The sequence below is a fragment of the Apodemus sylvaticus genome, chromosome 2 (genome assembly GCF_947179515.1).
Source record: "Apodemus sylvaticus chromosome 2, mApoSyl1.1, whole genome shotgun sequence".
In the NCBI taxonomy this organism is placed as follows: Eukaryota; Metazoa; Chordata; class Mammalia; order Rodentia; family Muridae; genus Apodemus; species Apodemus sylvaticus.
The window spans coordinates 71,204,929-71,224,291 of record NC_067473.1 but is presented as its reverse complement, the minus strand read 5'-3'; the positions used below and the strand labels follow the sequence as shown (position 1 = coordinate 71,224,291).

General features: G+C 37.2%; 1 protein-coding gene across 1 annotated transcript in view; it reads right to left on the bottom strand.

Moving 5' to 3' along the window:
- The window catches only part of Cntnap2 (contactin associated protein 2), a 1,662,736-nt gene that overhangs the window by 920,988 nt on the left and 722,385 nt on the right, over positions 1–19,363 (bottom strand). Inside the window, exon 11 of the mRNA XM_052172851.1 lies at positions 4,309–4,415. Within this exon, the coding sequence (XP_052028811.1) occupies positions 4,309–4,415 (107 nt within the window). The remainder of the gene's footprint in view (positions 1–4,308; positions 4,416–19,363) is intronic.

Sequence of the window (19,363 nt, the reverse complement as noted above, 5' to 3'; positions counted from 1 at the left end):
GAATTTGATGAAAATGAAGGCACAGCATACCCAAACTTATAGGACGCAATGAAAGCAGTGCTATGAGGAAAATTCATAGCTCCAAGTGCCTCCAAAAGGAAACTGGAGAGAGCATATAGTAGCAGTTTAACAGTACACCTGAAAGCTCTAGAACAGAAAGAAGCTAATATACCCAAGAGGAGTAGACAGCAGGAAATCATCCAGCTCAAGGTTGAAATCAACCAAGTAGAAACAAAAAGAACTATACAAAGAATCAACAAAACTAGGTGCTGGTTCTTTGAGAAAATCAACAAGATAGATAAACCCTTAGCCAGAGGGCACAGAGACAATATCAAAATTAACAAAATTATAAATGAAAAGGGAGATATGATAACAGAAACTGAGGAAATTCAAAAAAATATAATAGCCTACTACAAAAGCCTATACTCAACACAACAGGAAAATCTAGATGAAATAGAGAACTTTCTAGACAGATACCAAATACCAAAGTTAAATTAGGATCAGATAGACATCTAAACAGTTATATATAAAAAAATAGAAGCAGTCATTAAAAATCTCCCAACCACAAAAAGCACAGGTCCAGATTGTTTTAGTGTAGAATTCTATCAGACCTTCACAGATCAAAATAGAAACAGAAGGAACACTACCCAACTCGTTCTATGAAGCCACAGTTACACTGTTACCAAAACCACAGAAAGATCCAACAAAGAAAGAGTTCAGACAAATTTCTCTTATGAATATTGATGCAAAATTATTCATTAAAATTCTTGCCAACCAAATCCAAGAACACATCAAAATAATCATTCACCATGATCAAGTAGTCATCATCCCAGGGATGAAGGGATGGTCAATATACAGAAATCCATCAATTATGTAGTCCACTACATAAACAAACTCTAAAAATACACATGGTCATTTCATTAGATGCTGAGAATTTAGCAATCCCACTAAAATCAGGGACTAGACAAGGCTGCCATCTCTGTCCATATCTATTCATTATAATACTTGAAGTTCTAGCTAGAGCAATTGGACAACAAAGGGAGGTCTTAAGGATACAAATTGGAAAGGAAGAAGTCAAATTATCCCTATTTGTAAATGATATGATAGTATACCTAAGCAACCCAAAAAACTCCACCAGGGAGTTCCTATAGCTGATAACAACTTCAGCAAAGTTGCTGGATATAAAATTAACTCAAGCAAATCAGTAGCCTTTCTGTACTCAAAGGATAAACAGACAGAGAAAGAAATTATGGAAAAGACACCCTTTACAATAGTTATAAACAATATAAAATATCTTTGTGTGACTCCAACCAAATAAGTATAAGATCTGTATGATAAGAACTTCAAGTCTCTGAAGAAAGAAATTGAAGAAGACTTCAGAAGATGGAAAGATCTCCCATGCTCATGGATTGGCAGGATTAACATAATAAAAATGGCCATCTTGCTAAAACCAATGTACAGATTCAATGCAATCCCCATCAAAATTCCAAATCAAATCTTCAAGAGTTAGAAAGAGCAATTATCAAATTTGTCTGGAATAAGAAAAAACCCATGATAGCTAAAACTATTGTCAACAATAAAAGAACTTCTGGGGGAATCAGTATCCCAGACCTCAAACAGTACTACAGAGCAATAGTGATAAAAACTGCATGATATTGGTATAGTGACAGGCAGGTAGATCAATGGAATAAAATTGAAGACCCAGAAATGAACCCACATATCTATGCTCACTTGATTTTTGACAAAGGAGCTAAAACTATCCAGTGGAAAAAAGATAGCCTCTTCGACAATTGGTGCTGGTTCAACTGGTAGAGAACATGCAGAAAAATGTAAATCGATCCATTCTTTTCTCCTTGTACAAACCTCAAGTCCAAATGGATCAAGGACTTCCACATAAAACCAGATACTCTGGTCCTTCTTAGAATGGGGTGCAAAATACCCACAGGAGGAGATACAGTGACAAAATGTAGAGCAGAGACTAAGGAAAAGACCATACAGAGACTCCCCCTCCCGCCCCCAGGGATTCATTCCATATACAGTTACAAAACCCAGACACTATTGTGGATGCCAACAATGGCTGGCTGATAGGAGCCTGATATAGCTGTCACCTCAGAGGCTCTGCCAGTGCATGACAAATACTGAGGGGGACACTCTCAGCCAACCATTCAACTGAACACAGGGTCTCCAATGGAGGAGCTGGAAAAAGGACCCAAGGAGCTGAAGAGGTTTAGAGCACCATTGGAAGAACAACAATATGAACTACCCAATACCCCCAGAGCTCCCAGGGACTAAACCATGAACCAAAGAGTATACATGGAGGGACCCATGGCTCCAAATGCAGCAGAGGATGATGGCCTTGTTTGACATCAAAGGGAGGAGAGGCCCTTGGACCTGAGAAGGCTTAATACCTCAGTATATGGGAATGCCAGGACAGGGAAGCTGGAGTGCGTGGATTGGCAAGGAAGAGAACAGGGATGGGCTAGGGGATTTTCAGGTGGGGGAACCAGGAAACGGGACAATATTTGAGTTGTAAATAAAGAATTTATCTAATAAAAAAAGAAAAAGATTTATTCATTTTAATATTATATGTGTGATTGGTTTTCTGCATGCGTGCATGTGCACCTGGTATCTGCAGGGGCCAGGGAGCACCAGAACCCCTGCAGCTGGAGTTACGGATGGTTGTAAAGTGCCATGTGGGTGCTGGAAGGGAAACCTATAACCTCTGAAAAAGCAGCCAGTGTTCTGGACCATGAGGCATCTCTCCCACCCTGCACGGAAATGACTAATATTTACTCATGTGTTTTGAGTCTTAAGAAGTATCTTCCCATTATTGTTAGACTGTTGTTTTAAAATTTATTTTATTACATTCTGTATGGGTGTGGGGGTTGTGCATGTGTGTATTTGTGCATATGCACGAATGTCCAGGAAATTCAGATGAAAGCCTTGTGCGAGTTTTTTTTTTTTTCTTCTACTTTGTAGGTTCCAGAGTTAAAAAGTCAGGTTTGGCAACATTCACCCTTACCTGCTGAGATATTCTATTGACCCCAGTGTCAGCTTTTCCATGAATCTCTTTATCTCTTTGTTTTTAACATCTCACTAGACAAGTTTGTAAGTGAGGGAAAATAAATTATAAACAGCTTTTCTTAACTTAGCCTTACAGATGAACATGATTTCTTATTTTATATTACTAAAAATAACAATGTGGAAAGGCATAGGCTTGTATTGCATTTTTACTGCACTCAAGACTACTTTGAGAATATTTTGCTTGTCATTTTCCTTAAACTAAAATGAAGAGTAATCAATCTGTATAATTTAGAGAATTTAGACTTGAGATTTTCTATGTCCTAGAGTTGTGACAAAATCCAATAACTATTTCCCTTCCTTTCCCTTCTTCCCTACATGTATATAACTTGCATATTCACACATGTACCCATATACATGCATACACATGCATGAATGCATGAGCATACATGTCTATGCAAATATACACATGTATACATGTGCACACTAATATACACAGAATCACATGTGTATAAACACATTCATATTCATATGTCAGATAACAGCTGGCTGTTTTCTCCCAAATGTATGTTATTCTAAATCTGTTTTCAAAAAATAAAACACCTAAACATATTTGGAAAATTAGTACTACAATGACAAAACTAGGAATTGTTTAAAAATTCTCAAGTATTTTAACTTTAACTTCTCAGGATAATTCTATGTGAACCAGTACAATTCTAATTTGTCATCTTTGAATCTTACATTTGCCTTTAATATTTTTAAAAATTGTGTCCTCAGGATTTTATTTTTTACGTGTAAGTTTAATGGGCTCTTCCACTGTCTGACGCATTGCTTTAAAAATAATGTAACCAAATTTTGGGTGAAATAATGAGGCAAGCATTATCCAGAAACTAAATGTTCAAATTATCCTCTGTCCCTGTCAGACTCTCTCTGATGACTTGATGAATGAGGCCCAGTTAGAGGCATCACAGTAACACAATTCCCAAGCAATCTCTTTGGACACACACACTTTAGACACAAGAGGTGAATCTAATTTCTGCATCGCAATTTCACATATGGAATGTTGGACGTGTCTGCCCCTCTTTAGATTCATTAGACAGGAGAGAATATATTTTGACAACTAGAATACCATTTTTGGGAAATTAGAACGCAACCTCGAGGATTTGTTTCCCCCAGAATCAAGTGAAGTGAGGTGTGTGTAATTCAGGTTGCTATCCTGTAAAGCGTAGCTGAAGACCATGATTCGCATGCAATTACAAGATGAAAGTGAGATAAATTGGCACTCACAGTTGTGGCAGGTGGCCCCGCTGTATCCTGTCTCATCACAAGTGCATTTGAAGCTGTCCCATGTTTGCGAGCACTTCCCACCATGCTCACAGTGATTGGGCACACATCTGTCAGAAAAAGAGACACAGAAATAAACCAACAAGCAAATGAGATTTATGAGTGGCCAAATTCCAAGTTGTTTGGGCAATATATCATTTCAATGCCAGGTTGCCTTGCTGAGGCAATTAATCCTTGTTAGTTTAAGCAGATTAATATGATTCATGATGGAAGGTGCCAGGCACACAAAGATGATGTATCACAAGGCTTGTTGTTTCCCCTTTTTGAATAAACAATGGAGGCTATCACACAGTTGAGGGGTTCATTTACATATCACAGATCCATTTTAGTTTAATTCTAAAAAGGACCGAGGTACCCACTAAGTTTCCTCTTGTTGAGTGATGGAAGATGGACCATCTTAACTTCTTGTTCAATCTTTATCTTTATCAAGGTCAATGTAAGTAAGAAGGGTGCCTAGTAACTAGTTTATCGTAAGCACTTGAAGTTCTGATAATGCCACATAAACAATGGAATATACCAGTTTGATAGGAAGAGATTTATGAATCTTCCAAAAATCTTCTCCTATGCCTATCTGGATCATTGCATATGAATAAAGTGTTTACATGTATTAGTTAGGAGGAAAAAGCATAATTGCATACAAAATTATTTATTAGGCTGATAATAGTGACTGCTTCATTTTTCTGATCTTGATTTTTCACATGGGAACTCAGCAATTATATCTACCTTGTAAATACTTTAAAATATATGATAATTGTCTTAAACTTTACTTTTATATTTTTATTTATTTTATGCATATGCTTGTGTGAATGCAGGCTCTCACAGAGGCCAGAAGAGGCTGTAAGATTCTCTGGAGCTACAGTGTCATATGGTCAACAGCTGCCTGGGATCCAAACTTGGGTCTTTTAAAAGAGCAGTAAGTACTCTCTTATAAGTAAGTATCAAGTCATTTCTCCAGCTCCTCAAATTTCATTTTAAAGCTGATACATAAAAGTGGAGACACTGTGCATGCTAGTGGCCTACTGTACGTTTCAGTGTGTGTTCTTTTCATGTAATAATTAAGGCTAAATATATTTTTTGTCTCAAATATTTATTACTTATGGTGAAAATATTAAAAGAATCTTTTCTTTAGCTTTGAAGTGTGTAGAACATAATTGTTATGTCTTATGTCTGGTTACCACACACAGAAACTTCTTGCTCCTTTCTAAATGTAGCTTAACCCACTGAAGAACCCTTTCCAAGCCATTTCTGACCCCTAATCAAATCAACTTTTAAAATCAGATTATGTGGCATAATATGGAATGACTTATTTTAATTTATTTAATAATCTCCAATACAATCCATCTCATCACCTAGTGGCAGAATCTCATCCATTTTATAGCTGAATATAATTCCCTTGTATCCATGGACTGCATTAAATTTGAGGATAGTAATCATGAAGTTGATAAAAAATAAGTCGGAAGTAGAAATCTAACCATGGAGACTTACAGACATATGCATGTATATCTGGCCCCACTTCTAAGGAACAAGTCCTTATCTTAACTCTTTCCTAAACTCATTAGGGTTGAAATATGATTTGGAACACACCTGCATCAAGAATAATTTTTTTTCTGCTCATACTACATCTCCTTACCCATCCCATCCATTCCACATTTAAATTCTGTACATCTTTCTTCTTTTTAATGAGCATTAAGATAATCATAGTTTATGAGGAAGAATATTGTTATAAACTTGCATTCTATAAGCGTTTTGAGATTTTAATCAGAAACACTTCAAAATAGAAGACCTATCACAATTTAAAACAGCATAAGCTATCGCGGTGTTTCTGGGCAATGGACTGAGAGATAGTCATCCTATGAGGAAACTCTTACTCATAATGTTCCATTAGCTTCTAGCTTCAAGACCTGATCTTAGTCTTGTAGTCACAGAGCCCCTACTTTTCAACCGCTGTTTTTGATTTCCCATTAACCATTCCTAAAAGCACTTGTAATAGGGCATATAGCTCAGTAAACATGGGAACTATGCCTATCAAAGTATATACATTATGAATGATAGCTGCAATGAGAGTGGGAATGGAAAATAACAAAAAATGGGTAAGAAAAGTAGTATAGAGCTTCACAGGAGACATCCAATGGATGCTGCGAGCACAATTTAAAGCTATAAATTGAGCACCTAGGTCATGAAAGAAGAAAATAAGAGCAATTATTATTGGGAAGAAGCAGAATATGAGCAAAGACACAAACTTGTGTGGAATGAAAATTCACATTAATTTCAAAAGCCAAATTTGTTTCTTGATAATGGTTCTGGTTTTAGCAATGAATCTTTTCCAGTGATCTCTAAAACTAGTTGGTGTTGGTGTCAGGGCAAGATTCAGAAAAATGTATCCTGAGTATTTGGATGAGCCATGGAACAGATATAAAATGTTATAGAAATTTGGAATCCAGTTTAGTTAAAAATAGAGGGTAATCAGAGGGTTTAGTTAAGTTAGGAATATTTTATCTGGATCTTAAAGACAGTAGGCAATATGATGATTAACATGTTAAAATATGGTCCTGGTAGAGCACAGCAAAAATGTGTTGAAAATCAAGTATAACAGCAAGTGTCTGGTGGTCCCAGATTGCTTGTCATGGCCCATTTGCACAGTCACTGTCTGGTGAGGACCCCCAGCATGGCCCTCCCCACCAGGTGCTGACCACCAGCAGTCCTCTCATTTTCCACATCATGGTGGAAAGTGAACAGACAGAGACTCTTGACTTCACAGGAAGACATATGTTATACTTATTCTTGTAATTCAGTAAAGAGATACCCTTTCTAAGCTATATTTAACTTTCCAAGTTCTTGTGGGTTAATATTAGCTTAGTCTGATAGTTAAAGTCATTTCAATCAGCTTATGATGGCAATTGACTTAGGGGAAGGAAGTGCATAAGTGGACAGAGAAGCAAGGGAAACCAAGCTGAAAACTAAATATGCTTTTAATAATGCCACCACGTTAAGCCACGTGTCAATGAGAAAAATCTGAGTGGATGTTACCCCCTGGGACACATACAACCATTATAGAGAGTGGAGAACTGGCTGCACCTACCAGTAGGCATCATGGATTCCTGTTTCGATAATTGTTTTTACTGAATAGGATTTTCATATTTTATTTTAAATACTTGTTTCTTACCATTTATATATTTTTTAAATTGACATTCTTCTTGCACAGATTCTAGCACTTAATTTCTAAAACAAGCTGATTCGTATATCAATTCATATCTACTATCAGGGTATCTCAAACTGTTATGACCAGTTAGCAAGAGAAATAAAATACAATTAACCTAAGATTCTAATTGTTACTCACTTCTTATCTTGTATTCCCATAGAACTACTTGCCTATATCCAATGCACTGTTACTATCTCACCTAGCAATTATTTGTTGGTGTATCCATCTCTTCCCAAATGTTCCCATAGTGAAGTATGTTTACTTAGAGTTCTTTGCCTAATGAGGTATCTCCCCATGCTCAGCATGACTGGGGCACAAAGATGCATGAAATGCCACAAAACTGTACCACCAAGTACATAAATGTTACTTCAGAGGGGGATCATCTCTTTGAATCTGAGGAAAAGACATTAATTTTACCTAGGATTTTAGACTTTTACACAGACTTGCCCTAGTAAGCCAGCTTTTAGCGGGCCGCGGGAAATGGGTCATTTTCTTCATGACACATGTTAGCTTGAAAGTTTGATTCACATCAAAAATAAATCAAAATGACTTGACTGCTTCAACTTGAGAAGGCTTTGGCCCGGGACTGGGGACATGCAGTGCAGAAGTTGGCAGGTGTCGATTTGCTCTGATCAGAGAGCTCTTGAAGAGGTAGTACATGCAATTACCCTCTCCAGACAGCCTGTTTTCTGAGAATCTTTCAAATGGATTTGTCCTTTAGCTAAAGTTTTGCAAGGTGCTTTAGAATCTAATGTTTTCTTTAAAACATATTTTTATCTATTCTTTGTGTATTTCATGCATGTATACAATGTTTTAGTCATATTTTACTACCTCCATATCTTCTCTTGTCCCCTTCCCTCCTTCTTCCCAATTTCATTTTCTCTTTCTTCTTCATGATCCGATGAGTTCAATAAGTGCTGCCTATACATTTATGGGTGTGGAGCCATTATTTAAAGCAGAGTCAAGTATCAAGGTTCACAACCTGAAATAAAACTGACTTTCCCTCCATTAACAGCCATCAACTGTTAATAGTTCCTCAGGTAGGAGTGGAGGGAGGATCGTGTGCTCCTTCCTCAGCTATCCTGGAAGGTTACCTGGCTGGACCTTGTATATATCCTATAAAGGTAATGACAGCAGCTTGGGGTTCTTGAGTACAGGTGTCCTATCATTCTGGATGACAGTATTTTGCCTCAAACCTCCCTGACTTCTGGGTCTTAAAATCTTTCTGTTTCCCTTCTTTTTGGTGGTTCCTGCACTCTACGGGTAGTGTGCATGATACAGGTATCCCATTTGTAGCTGAGCACCATTATAATCACTTCTCTCTGCTCCTGGACCTGCTGTGAGTCTCTGTATTAGCTAGCGTCCATAGCAAAATGATGTTGTCAGCACTTCTGATGAGGACTAGGAGCTTCACTAATCTCTTAGTTAAAAGAAACTGATTATAAATCAGTTTGCTAGATGCATTTTTTAAGTGAAACTTATTTGTACCCCAATAAATGAGGCAAACAAAGGCTAAGATTTGAAAGCACGAGTGTATGATTCCTTAATATAAAATGAATCAACACAGACAGCCTGTTTGAAAGGATGTAACGATTCAACTCAGGGTTATAAGGACAGTTGCATTTTTATTGCACCCAAAACATCTCTTTTATTTTTGTACTTGATTTCAATTGCAAAGCATTGAGAAAATTGGGATTCATGACTATAAGAAATAGCCAACAGTACCAGATTTGTTTGTTGATGGCAGCTTTCTGGTTTATGGGCACTACTGAATCAGCCAGAGAGAGCAGAAGAAATTTTATCTCAAGCATAAAACAAAGTGTTTTTTTCTGACAGTATAAATCAATTACCTTCGTAATCTTGAAAGCGTTTTAACGGTTTTTGTTTTTATCTCTATATTGTTTAAAAGTTAAAATAAGGCTGGGTGTAGATCTATGATAGAACTTTAGCCTAGCATGCACAATGTTCTTGTTTATCCAAACAGTAGCACTGCCAAGATGGAGTAAAACCTGTGTTGTACCATTAAGGGCACATTTGTTTCTGTAGAACCCAGAAGCCTGTTTACAATGATGCCTCACATATCTGTGGGGAAACATGCTCACACTTACAAATAATAAAAAGCTGAACATTTACCAGAGGAGAGGATTGTTTATCTCCTCAGCCCATTAAACTCTGAAGCAGTGGTCCCCAAACTTTACATGTGTAGAATTAACTGGAAATTCCCTTGAAAACAAGATTCTAATTCCTGAGGTCTGGGTGGAGCCCAAGACTCTCCGAGTCTAATAAGCTCTATGGTGAGCCTCCTGTGATTGGTCAGATCTGCCATTGGGATAATTAGATGGAGGAGCATTGATGTTCTCAGCAAGGGCCTTCCAAGGAGTACAGGGATGCTGAGGAACAGGAGATACTGCCAAGAAGATGGAGGAATGGTCTCTTCTAGGAGAATGTAAACTTGTTACTCAGCGCTCCCATTGGATTTCATAGGCACTTTGGGAGGTTTTGTTGTTGTTGTTGTCATTGTTTTTCATATACATTTCTTGGTTTTTTATGGTATATTAGATTAGCATATAATAATCTTCTTATTTCATTTAGGAAGACGAATTGCTTCAAAATGTAACTCTGGACTTTGTATCCTCTGTCGCAGGTGATCAACACTTTGAAAGGCTTTTGCGCCTCACCTTGACATAGAGTTCTGCCTGTGTTCTGAGTCCCAGTCAGCTACCACGATTCCCTGCTGGGTTCTCATGCTCACATCCATAATAAAATATTTGATTTGATTTAGTTTCATACAGATTTTTATTGCTGCTCATTATCATGCCTTGTTCTAAATTTTAAAATGGGAAAGACTGCTTTTTACACTGAGACCATTTTGTAAACGATGGGATGATTATTTTGAATTATTTGTGTTTTACCAATCACATGTAAATGATTCTGAGTATATTGCTATTCTTTTCATCCAAATATTTTAGCTTATTTTAGATTTTGATGAAAGTGTCCCTGAGAATGTTCCTATGCTTGAAGACTAGCACAGATACTCTTGATTTCAAAGGCACTACAATAATTGGGTAGGGTCCCCTTCCATGTTAATTTCTATGTTGAAAAATTTTATTAATTACACTTGAGTTTTAGCTGAGGTTATATTTGCTTTGAGGTATATATCATTGCTTAATTCAAGTAGAAGTTATATGGAGAAGTACTAATAACCCTAGAGCATAATTTAATATACCATTGCTATATAACTTAATATTGTAGAGATACTAATGTTATATTGATGGCTCTTTACCAACAACCATTTATTTATAGAAATACTTAAGTTCAGTGATATTTATTGTAGCTCCTACATTATGCCCAAAGTTTATATTAAAAACTAATCAAGCAAGGGTCTGTATCTTCCAAACATTATATATTTCTGGAAGAACTCTGTTCATCATTCATTGCGCTCTTACAAAATGAGCACCTAATCTTGGCCTTACTACTTTATACATTGTGTTTATTTTATTTTATTATAATGAATCAGAGAGTCTTTCATCTTCCTTTGTTAATGTACTTATGGTTTTTTTCTTTTACAATCAGCTCCTTATGGCTTATGAATAAAACATCTTTACAGAGATTATGCTCATAGGAAGAATCTGCATGATCAGCAATATTACACCTGTCTCCAGGTCAAACTGTATTGAACCGAAATAAACATCAACAAGTTCTTCCTAATCAATCAATCACTTCCCTGCTCCAAGCCAAATATAAAATGATTTTTAAAGAAACAAAGAAAAGAGCATTTTATCTTCAGGAGACTGTGCTTTTATTTGTGAAATGCAGTTGTAAGTCAGATCTATTTGTCAATCATCTATCCTTTTATCATCTTATCTCCCTTTTATTGTATATCTATTTATCTATTAAATATTTATCTTTCATCCATCTATCATCTATAATCTATTTGTCTGTCTGTCTGTACATCTTTAATCTATTTACTATCTATCTGTCTGTCTATCTACCTACTTATATATTTAGCATTTATATTTCTGTTCATCTTCCTGGTTTCCAGAATATCTGCCTCCTAGCCTAACACCTATCTATCTATCTATCTATCTATCTATCTATCTATCTATCTATCTGTCTAATTTATCTATCATCCTATATATCATTTATCATTTATTTATCTGTCTATATTTTTGGTTTTCAGAATGTCTGCCTCCTGGCCTTGCACACAAAATACAGCATATGAAAGTACAAAAAATTTATGGAAAAGTCCATATTTGAAATAAAGCTTAGATTTGATAATCTGGAAGGAGGGAACATTTTTCTACATTAAGATAAGGCAAAGGACTTCTGCAGTTTGCAACGGGGAAAGTGTGGTTCAAAAATATGGAGCTGGTGAGGTTAGCAAGACTGGAATCTCCTTGTAGGAGTGAGAACTATAGTGGAGTGGAACGATGCCCGGCAGCCATCCTTTCCCTTCTTTCGGGCCCAAGTCTTATGCTCACACATCTTGCCTCCTTCATGTGGCCATGGACCTTTGATAGACAACTATCCCTACCTGTAAGGGACTGAAAGGAAAGAACCAGGATATGTAATGATTTCATAAAACAATTGCACATTATTCTGCTCTGTCTCTGATTTCCTTTTATAGCAATAGAGTTTGTGTCTTGACACAGAGTCATGAACCAATGATAAATTTTGTCAGGGTTTCATTAAATTTGAGGGCCTTTTTTTTTATTCGATATAATTTATTTACATTTCAAATGATTTCCCCTTTTCTAGCCCCCCCACTCCCCGAAAGTCCCGTAAGCCCCCTTCTCTTCCCCTGTCCTCCCACCCACCCCTTCCCACTTCCCCGTTCTGGTTTTGCTGAATACTGTTTCACTGAGTCTTTCCAGAACCAGGGGCCACTCCTCCTTTCTTCTTGTACCTCATTTGATGTGTGGATTATGTTTTGGGTATTCCAGTTTTCTAGGTTAATATCCACTTATTAGTGAGTGCATACCATGATTCACCTTTTGAGTCTGGGTTACCTCACTTAGTATGATATTCTCTAGCTCCATCCATTTGCCTAAGAATTTCATGAATTCATTGTTTCTAATGGCTGAATAGTACTCCATTGTGTAGATATACCGTTTTTACTAAATCTAAAGGAAAGAAAGTTTGAGGTGCATATTTGGATGAATTCGAGCATCTTAATAGAGAAAGTGCATGCACTATTATGTTGTTTTCTTCCTTCCTTCCTTCCTTCCTTCCTTCCTTTCTTTCTTTCTTTCTTTCTTTCTTTCTTTCTTTCTTCCTTCATTTCTTTCAGATTGTTTCTGGAAATTAACCTGTAAAGATCAAACTTGATACAGATATCCCATAACATATAAGAGTAGAAAACTTTGCTCCTAAATATCTTGGCAGCCCTGTTCCTCCTATGCACATATTTGTATGAGAGAAGTAGAAGTTTTCTATTCAATTTAAAACACTGTGATTTGTGGTTTTTGTTATAGCCACAAATTCATTCCAACCCAGACAGAGCCAGAGTTACTCCACTCAGAGGTTGCCTTCTCATTGTGACACAATACTCTTGATAGTTGCTGTCATTTAAATCATTGTGTGTGGTGCCATATGACTCACAACTGCAATTGTCTGAGTCAGTAGCTATCAGCAGTCTGGAGGCTGCTTGAAATCATCTTGTATAGGCATTTATGTTATATTAGAGTTGTGAAGACTATACTTTTGCTTGTTATTTCAGTGCATATTGATTAAGTCCTACTATGTATAGTAAACGTCATTCATCAAATTTTCTTAATTAGAAATCTGCTTGCAAGAAACAATATTTCAAGGGAATTGTGTGATGAAACATAGCCTATTCATTTCCAAAATTCTGATCTATTTTCTCAGGAAAAAAACTTGAGCATTAGGGAAATATGTGTACAGCTGTACAATCTTGACTCCCAAGAGAATAGCTTAATTAATTATAATTACATGCATGGAGAAACATGGAGGTGACATGAGGTGAAATCCCCCCAAAAGAAAAAGAAAAAGAAAAAGAAAGTTATTGTTAAACATACATTTTATATATGTATTTTATATATACATACATATATACATATACATACATACATACATACATACACATATCACCACCATATATATTACATGTAACTTTAGTTTCAGGGCATCCAGTACTCACCCACCATACTTATGGAGGTTGGTGAATATTGAATACCCGAAACTAAAGTTACCAGAAATTTTGAGTTGTCTCACATGCCTTTTGGGAGCTGAAGTTGAGTTCTTTGGAATAACAGTAAGTACTAACAGTTGCTGAGTTATCTCTTCAGCCTATAAACATATATTTTAAGAAAAGGTGAAAAAAAAGAAAAGATGAATGAATGATATGTCACTTAGAATGCAATGGGGAATATAAAAGCAAGGTCAGCTGTTGTGTCAGTATTCCATGCAGAAGAACACACAAGTCTACAGCAAGATGAAACAGGCAAGACATAAAGAGACTAAAAGGTTACATTATTAATCCATTACTGGGAGGAGGTAAATTAATTTAAAATGTCTCAGATTTCCTGTGTTTAGGAACCAGTGATAACTGGTGACATTTTCAGCATGAGCTAATGAGTTTTCTTGTACAAGGATCTTTTAAATCCTATCAAAGCTTTTAGAATAGTTCATTTCACATTTAAGCTTTTACTTTGCTTTTTCTACTCCACATTAAGCTGAATTTGACTGGTGTGTAAGATATAACTGAGAAAGTTATTAAGTTCTATCTCATCTCTTTCTCTAGTGTGTGTATGTGTGTATGTGTGTGTGTGTGTGTGTGTGTGCATGTGCATACACGTGCACATATGCATGTGGGTATGAGTGTTTGTGGGTGCATATGTAACTGTTCATGTATGTGTGTGTGTGAGTACGGGTTGAAGAGTGACATTAAAAAGAGAGTCAGGGAACACTGCAGTAGAAAGGTAAGTAATGTAAAGCCCAGTGATGGAAAGAGTGAAAACCTATTGACTGTTACATGGCCCTCGCCATCCTGAACCCACTGCAGTTTCTGTTGCCTGTATAGGACCTGCACTAAAACTGTCCTGTTAATATACAATCATAGAAAGAAAAGGACCTCATAAGGTAGCTAGTCCCCAGGTGACTACTACATGTTTATGGATGCTGGGAAAAGGAAAGTGATTGTCATCAGTGTTGTAACTCTAGAGAGTTCCTCGTGATCTACTGTTAGCCCCTGCCCATATTCTAGCAGACAGGATAGACCTGGGTAAACCCAGTGTGTCATAAAACAAGAAACACATAAACAGAGAAAAACTCTAGGGAAGAGAATATGTTATAAAGATAAAGAGGAGACCGGAGAGAGTGAGAGGTTAAGTATGATCAGAATACATTGTATATAGCACATGAAATCTTGAATGATTGAGAAGCACCTAAAGAAATGTTCAAAGTCAGTGACCAGGGAAATGAGGGGACTCAGAAAACTGGAAATAGAGCTACCTGAAGACTCAGCTATACCACTCTTAGGAATAAACCAAAAGATATCCCTCCAGGCCACAGGGGCATGTGTTCCACTATGTACATAGCGGCCTTGTTTGTGATAGCCAGAAACTAGTAACAACCCATGAACATGATCAGGAATTGGATAGGGAAACACGACTGAAACCTTGAGGGCCAGCAGAAAGAATGGAATAGGTAACCTTGGGAGATAGGAGGTGGGGGGAATTTCCAGAATGTACCAGAGGCCTGGGAGGTGAGAGACTCTCAGGACTCAAAGGGAGGGACCTTACAAATGCCCTAGGTTGGGGAGAGGGAACTTGTGCAACCTACTTACAGCAGAAAGACATGGTGTCAAGCGGCAGATGGGTTTGCCATCCCACAGTCAAAATTCTGACCCAGAATTGTTCCTTTCTGAAAGAATTTCAGGGATATAAATGGAGAAGGGCCTGAGGAAAAGGAGGTTCAGAGACAAGGCCATAATTGGATCCAGCTCAAGGGGAGGGTCTAAGGCCTGACAGGATTATTGAGGCTATGGAGAACTCACAAAAAGGGACCTACATGACTGCTCTCTGAAAGACCCAACAACAGCAGGAAGAGTAAGATTCAGATATTTACACCCAAACAATGGGCAGAAGATCCCGAGCCCTGTGGTTGAATTACAGAAAATCTAGAAGAAGCTGAGGAGGAGGGTAACCCTGTAGGAGGACCAACAATCTCAATTAACCTGGATCCCTGGAGATCTCTCTGACACTGGACCACCAACCAGGCAGCATACACCAGATGATATGAGGACCCCAACACATATACAGCAGAGGACTGCCAGGTCTTGGTTTAGTCAGAGAAGAGGCACCTAACTCTCAAGAGACAAGAGGCCTCAGGGAGTGGAGAGGCCTGGTGGAGTGACTGGTGGTAGGTAGAGATATCCTAGTGATGACGGGGGGATGGGGGGAGTGGTGAGAAGGTATGGGATAGGGAATAATAAGACAGTGGACATGGAGGGGGATAAATTCTGGAGACTAAAAAAAAGATTAAATAAATTTAAATATACAAAAAGTAACAAAAGTAACATGGAGTTGATAAACATAAAAATGATTAAAATAAACTTTCAAAAGGAATTAAAATATCTAAGTTGCATTGAGATTCTTCTCAGTGCCATCTTCTCAAAGTTTCTATTTTGAGATGCATGTTTTAATCTTTTATTTCCTCCACAACTTGCTGGATCTTGGATTACTCCAGTTTGAATAATTTAAAGGGGAGATTAGGAAAAGTGTCTGGTAGCCTGAAAACAGGAGACATCAAGACTTGACGAGATAGAGCAAGGAAGAAAGAGGGTCATTCAATTGATACACTTGCATCTTCTTGAGATGTGATAACCAGACATTCCTAACAAAGCATTTTAAAAGTCCTTATAAGTTCTAACAGTTTGGGGAAATTAATCCCTCAGATTTGGTATATTCTTAAAATTAAATAAAAACAAGAACATAAGATTATTCTTTATAGATTATAAAATACTATGATAGTAGTTCTGTTCCAATTATAAACTAATATTGGCACATTGAGCGAGATGCTTTGGAGGAATTGAGTTGATGAGATAAATTAAATGCAGCTATGAATTAAATGCTAACACTGGCATGCTGTCAATGAAGAAAATGGATTAGTTAATTAATTATGAAAGTCAACTAGCTATTTGTCTGAGAAGTAGACTGATGTTCCCCATTTCATTCCTCTGGATAATTCTAGATATACGAAAGTTTTAAACATTAAAAGTGAAAACAATGAAGTACAGAGGAATACTTTTCTAATCCACTAATGGGAAAAACATGTCCTATGAAGATACAAATTCCAAAAGTCATAAATATTCTTTTTATTTATTCAATGTTTTCTTTAATTTTTCTTTTTTTTATTTATTTTTTATTTTTTTTTATTTTTTTAAATTTTTTTTATTCGATATAATTTATTTACATTTCAAATGATTTCCCCTTTTCTAGCCCCCCCACTCCCCGAAAGTCCCGTAAGCCCCCTTCTCTTCCCCTGTCCTCCCTCCCACCCCTTCCCACTTCCCCGTTCTGGTTTTGCTGAATACTGTTTCACTGAGTCTTTCCAGAACCAGGGGCCACTCCTCCTTTCTTCTTGTATCTCATTTGATGTGTGGATTATGTTTTGGGTATTCCAGTTTTCTAGGTTAATAACCACTTATTAGTGAGTGCATACCATGATTCACCTTTTGAGTCTGGGTTACCTCACTTAGTATGATGTTCTCTAGCTCCATCCATTTGCCTAAGAATTTCATTAATTCATTGTTTCTAATGGCTGAATAGTACTCCATTGTGTAGATATACCACATTTTTTGCATCCACTCTTCTGTTGAGGGATACCTGGGTTCTTTCCAGCATCTGGCAATTATAAATAGGGTTGCTATGAACATAGTAGAGCATGTATCCTTATTACATGTTGGGGAATCCTCTGGATATATGCCCAGGAGTGGTATAGCAGGATCTTCTGGAAGTGAGGTGCCCAGTTTTCGGAGGAACCGCCAGACTGATTTCCAGAGTGGTTGTACCAATTTGCAACCCCACCAGCAGTGGAGGAGTGTTCCTCTTTCTCCACATCCTCTCCAACACCTGCTGTCTCCTGAATTTTTAATCTTAGCCATTCTGACTGGTGTAAGATGAAATCTTAGGGTTGTTTTGATTTGCATTTCCCTAATGACTAATGAAGTTGAGCATTTTTTAAGATGCTTCTCTGCCATCCGAAGTTCTTCAGGTGAGAATTCTTTGTTTAACTCTGTACCCCATTTTTTAATAGGGTTGTTCGGTTTTCTGGAGTCTAACTTCTTGAGTTCTTTATATATATTGGATATTAGCCCTCTATCTGATGTAGGATTGGTGAAGATCTTTTCCCAATTTGTTGGTTGCCGATCTGTCCTCTTGATGGTGTCCTTTGCCTTACAGAAACTTTGTAATTTTATGAGGTCCCATTTGTCAATTCTTGCTCTTAGAGCATACGCAATTGGTGTTCTGTTCAGAAACTTTCTCCCTGTACCGATGTCCTCAAGGGTCTTCCCCAGTTTCTTTTCTATTAGCTTCAGAGTGTCTGGCTTTATGTGGAGGTCCTTGATCCATTTGGATTTGAGCTTAGTACAAGGAGACAAGGATGGATCAATTCGCATTCTTCTGCATGCTGACCTCCAGTTGAACCAGCACCATTTGTTGAAAAGGCTATCTTTTTTCCATTGGATGTTTTCAGCCTCTTTGTCGAGGATCAAGTGGCCATAGGTGTGTGGGTTCATTTCTGGATCTTCAATCCTGTTCCATTGATCCTCCTGCCTGTCACTGTACCAATACCATGCAGTTTTTAACACTATTGCTCTGTAGTATTGCTTGAGGTCAGGGATACTGATTCCCCCAGATTTTCTTTTGTTGCTGAGAATAGTTTTAGCTATCCTGGGTTTTTTGTTGTTCCAGATGAATTTGATAATTGCTCTTTCTTTAATTTTTCTTATCTAGGCAATGAATTAATATACAACATTTGTCTCTCTGCATCTATGAATCATTGTTTCTAATACTTTCTATATATATATATCAAAATATACAATCACTTGTATAAAATATATCATAATTTCATTTTTTTACCCCCTTTTATTGAAGATATTTTTCACATACAATATATCATGATTATAATTTCCCTTTCTCTATTCCTCAAAATTCCTTCCTACCTTATCTTCCATCCTGATCTATTGCCCTTTCTGTCTCTCTAGACAAAAAGAACAGCTTTCTAAGCAATAAAGACAAATATTGCAAAAAAAAATACAACAAAACCTATTACATTGAATTTGGAGAAGGCTATCCAACAGAAGGATAAGAGTCCCAAGAGCAGGCACAAGAATCAGAGATCCAAATCAGAGAACCAAAGAACAGTAGGCAGAAGAGTAGGCAGAAGAGTAGGCAGAATGAAACCCATGGCTAATTTTTGCTTCCGTGGCCATGTACACCATGCTGGCTAATTTTTGTCAACTTGAAACAAATTAAAATTATCTTGGGAGATGGAACCTCAACTAAAGAATTGTCTCCATCAGATTGGCCTATGGGCATATCTCTGGTGCACTTTCTTCATTAATGATTGATTTGGGAAGGTCCAGGCCACTGACACTGTGAACAATGCCAGCCCTAGAAAAATGGACCTGAGATGGTAAGAGCACTTTGGAAGATATATATATTGGTACAGGATTTGGTGCAGATCAATGGAGGGCCTGTGCCTGCTGCTTCAGCCTCTGTGAGTTCATATGATCTTTGCTCTATTGATTTAGTGGTGTCCTCCATACCCTCT